The 3,640-nt window shown below is 36.1% G+C and overlaps 1 protein-coding gene across 1 annotated transcript; it reads left to right on the top strand.

Moving 5' to 3' along the window:
* The first annotated feature begins 2,850 nt into the window (after nucleotides 1–2,850).
* LOC107153081 (ORM1-like protein 1) lies at nucleotides 2,851–3,561 on the top strand. Its single transcript, XM_015498575.2, is given in 3 exon segments — nucleotides 2,851–3,020; nucleotides 3,234–3,473; nucleotides 3,476–3,561. Coding segments are annotated over 3 exon segments (423 nt in total). The 5' UTR covers nucleotides 2,851–2,923.
* The last annotated feature ends 79 nt before the right edge of the window (nucleotides 3,562–3,640 follow it).

Consider the following 3,640-nt stretch of genomic DNA (forward strand, 5'->3'; position numbering starts at 1 on the left):
CATTATCGAAAACATTATGAAGTTTCTTCAAAACACTTAAAATAGAATGACCATATCATCCCACAGTTCCTCTTCTGGGTATACACCCCCCCCACCACCACACACACATGAAATCAGTGTTCGAGGGGGTGGGGAGAGAGACCTGCACTCATATGCATTGAGGCACTATTCACAATATTCAAGATACAGAAACATTAATGACCGTCAATAGGTGAGTAGTTACAGAAAATGTGGGATATACACAATGGACTTTATTTAGCTTTTACAAAGAACGAGATCATCGCACTTGCAACAACATGTATGAACCTGGAGGACATCATGCTAAGTGAAATAAGAAGACACAGGAAGACAAATAGGGCATCATATCACTTATGTGTGAATTCTAAAAATCTTAGAGATATCAAAAGTGAGGCTAGAATGCTGGGTACCCAATTTAGAGATGTAGGGGACATGGGTAGATATGAGTTAAAGTGTCTAGAGAAATAATGTACAGCATAATGACTATAGTTAATTCCATTGTATTATATAGTGGGAATATTCCAGAAGTGCGGCTTTCGGGTGCCCTCAACACATGCATGTGCACACACGTGTATGCACATGCACATAGAAGGTGACTCTCCCAAGAATTGGATGTGTTAATTTGACCATACTGATCATTTCAGTAAGCATACTTACAGCAAAGCATCATGCTGCACACCTTTATTTAAAAAAACTAAAAATAACTCAAATAGGTCAAAGATTATAACATAAAAGCAAAAGCTATAATCTTCTTGGAAGAAAACATATTTTGAAATTTTCATCACTTTTTAGATTAGGTAATGGGGACTGTCAGTTATAACACTAGGAGCACAAGGAACAAAATGAAAAATAGAGAAATTAGACTTCATCAATGTCAAACACTTCTGTGCTCCAGAGGGTTCTCTCTTTAAAGAAGAAGAAGACAAACCCACAGAATGGAAGAAAATATTTGCTAATATCATACCTGACAAGGGAATTATATGCATCATATATAAAGTCAAGAGCAAAAGGCAAAAAATCACAAATTAAAGGCAAAATATTTGAATAGACAGTATTCCATGAAAGATATGGAAATAGCCGATAGGTACATGAAAAGACAGTAACATCATCAATCAGTAGTGAAATGCAAGTCAAGTTCAAAATGAGATAATCTCTAACACTAACTTATATATTCACAATAAAATAACTAGATGATAACATGCATAGCCAAGGATGTGGAGAATTGGGAACCCTCACACATTGCTGGTAGAAAGGCATATGGTGTATCTTCTTTGGAGAAGGGTCTGGAAGTTTCTTCAAACCTTTTAACATGGAGTTCCCTATTGCCTAGCAACTAGACTCTCCTACATACACACCCAAGAGAATTGAAAACTTAGGTCTCTACAAAAATTGGTACAGGAATGTTCAGAGCAACACTATCCATAATAACTCAAATCCAAGAAGTCAAAACAAGTCAAATGTCCATCAACTGATGAATGGATGAACATAATGTGTTGTACCCATTCAATAGAATATTATTTGGCAAGAAAATATGAATCACATATCAGCCTTCATAAAACATTATGCTAAGTGAAAGAACCAGAAGCAAAAACTCACACATTGTATGCTCCTATAAATTATATGAAATGTCCAGAATAGGCAAATCCATAATATAAAGTTGCAAGTAGCTGGGCAGGTGAGTGTGGAATGAGTTCTAACGGGCACTGGAGTTGTTTTTGCTTTCATAAATCTTTCCTGAAATTACAGAATGAGGATGGTTCCACAGCCTTGTGAGTATAATAAAACTCGCCCCTTTAAAGGGTAACATTTCTGTTGTAGTCATTTTAATAAAAATGAGGCACGTTCAACTCTGATTATCACAAAATATTTTATGAAACAGAACATTTTAGCAAAAAATACAAAGAAGAATTTAAGGTATCCTCATGTAGACAAAAGCTGAGAAGAGTTATTGCTATTAGACCTGTCTTATAAGACAACTAAAGGAAGTCTTCCCGCTGAAGGGACACTGGGTATTAAATCTACATGAAGAAATTAAGGTCACCAGCAAGGGTAACTGCATATGTAACAAGAAAAATTGTAAATACGTGGTTTGTTTATCTCTTTTTCTCCTAATTGATTGAAAAGAGAACTTTTTTTAAAAAAGCAAAACATAATTAACCTAAGTTGACAGGCATAGAGTGCATAACATCAATGTTTATTCATTTAATAACAGCATAAAGGGAAATGACTGACAAAATGATGCTATGTGTCTGTACAAAGACACTACAGTTCTTTCCACCTTTATGTGTATCTATAATGTTCCAATTAATGATAAAGAATGAAAGAAATAGAAGTAGACCAATAGAGGATTGAGAGTAGGGATAGGGTAGAGGGGAGGGTAAGAGGAGGCACCTGTACTAAATTGGAGTAAATTAAATCCCATGAATCTTTATATATGTCAAAATGAATGTCCAATTATTATGTATAACTATAGTGGAGTAATAAAAGCATTAAAATAAAACGAAATAAGTTAAAAAACAACAGCATCATCTTCTGAGAAGTGTTTGTTCAGTTCCTTGGCCCACACCAAGAAAACAATTAATGCAATCAATAAATGGGCCAAGCAAGTGAACAGGCATTTCTCAGAAGATGATGTACAATCAATCAACAAATATATGAAAAAATGTTCAACATCTCTAGCAATTAAAGAAATGCAAATCAAAACTACTCTAAGATTTCATCTCACTCCAGTCAGAATTTCAGCTATTAAGAATACCAGCAAGGGCAGTGAGTGCGCTAGGACAGTGACGGCTTGAGGTGCCGCGCTGGGGCAGACTTGGCTTTTGAAGCATGAGTGTAAGCTGAGGTTGCCACTGGGCGGGTCTTATGCAGTGCCAGCCACCGGGAACTGGGTGGCGGAGCAAACATGAATGTTGGAGTTGCCCACAGTGAAGTGAATCCAAATACCCGTGTAATGAACAACCGGGGTATGTGGCTGACATATGCATTGGGAGTTGGCTTGCTCCATATTGTCTTTTTTTCCCAATTATTTATTTATTTATTTTTATTATTAGTTGTTCAAAACATTACAAAGCTCTTGACATATCATATCTCATACATTTGATTCAAGTGGGTTATGAACTCCCATTTTTACCCCGTATACAGATTGCAGAATCACATCGGTTACACATCCACGTTTTTACATACTGCCATACTAGTGTCTGTTGTATTCTGCTTCCATATTGTCTTACTCAGCATTCCTTTCTTCAGTGTTCCTGTTGCTTGGACCTTAACAAATATTATACATAATCTGGGGATGTATGTATTTTTGCATGCAGTAAAAGGAACACCTTTTGAAACTCCTGACCAAGGTAAAGCAAGGCTCCTAACATCTTCATGGAAGTTTTTCACAATTTCTCCAACAATTCTATATTTTCTGACAAGTTTCTAAACAAAGTACGATTCAACTTACTTCATCCTAACACAGCTTCTCTTCTGAGTGTGCTTATTCCCCAAATGCCACAACTACATGGTGTTCGGATCTTTGGAATTAATAGGTATTGAAATGTTTCAAACTGAACAAAAATTTTACAGCTACCGAGTTTCCTGTAAAGAAGGAGTAGTTGGTAAACTGCACTGTTTC

The sequence above is a fragment of the Marmota marmota genome, unplaced genomic scaffold (genome assembly GCF_001458135.2).
Source record: "Marmota marmota marmota unplaced genomic scaffold, marMar, whole genome shotgun sequence".
NCBI classification, from domain to species: Eukaryota; Metazoa; Chordata; class Mammalia; order Rodentia; family Sciuridae; genus Marmota; species Marmota marmota.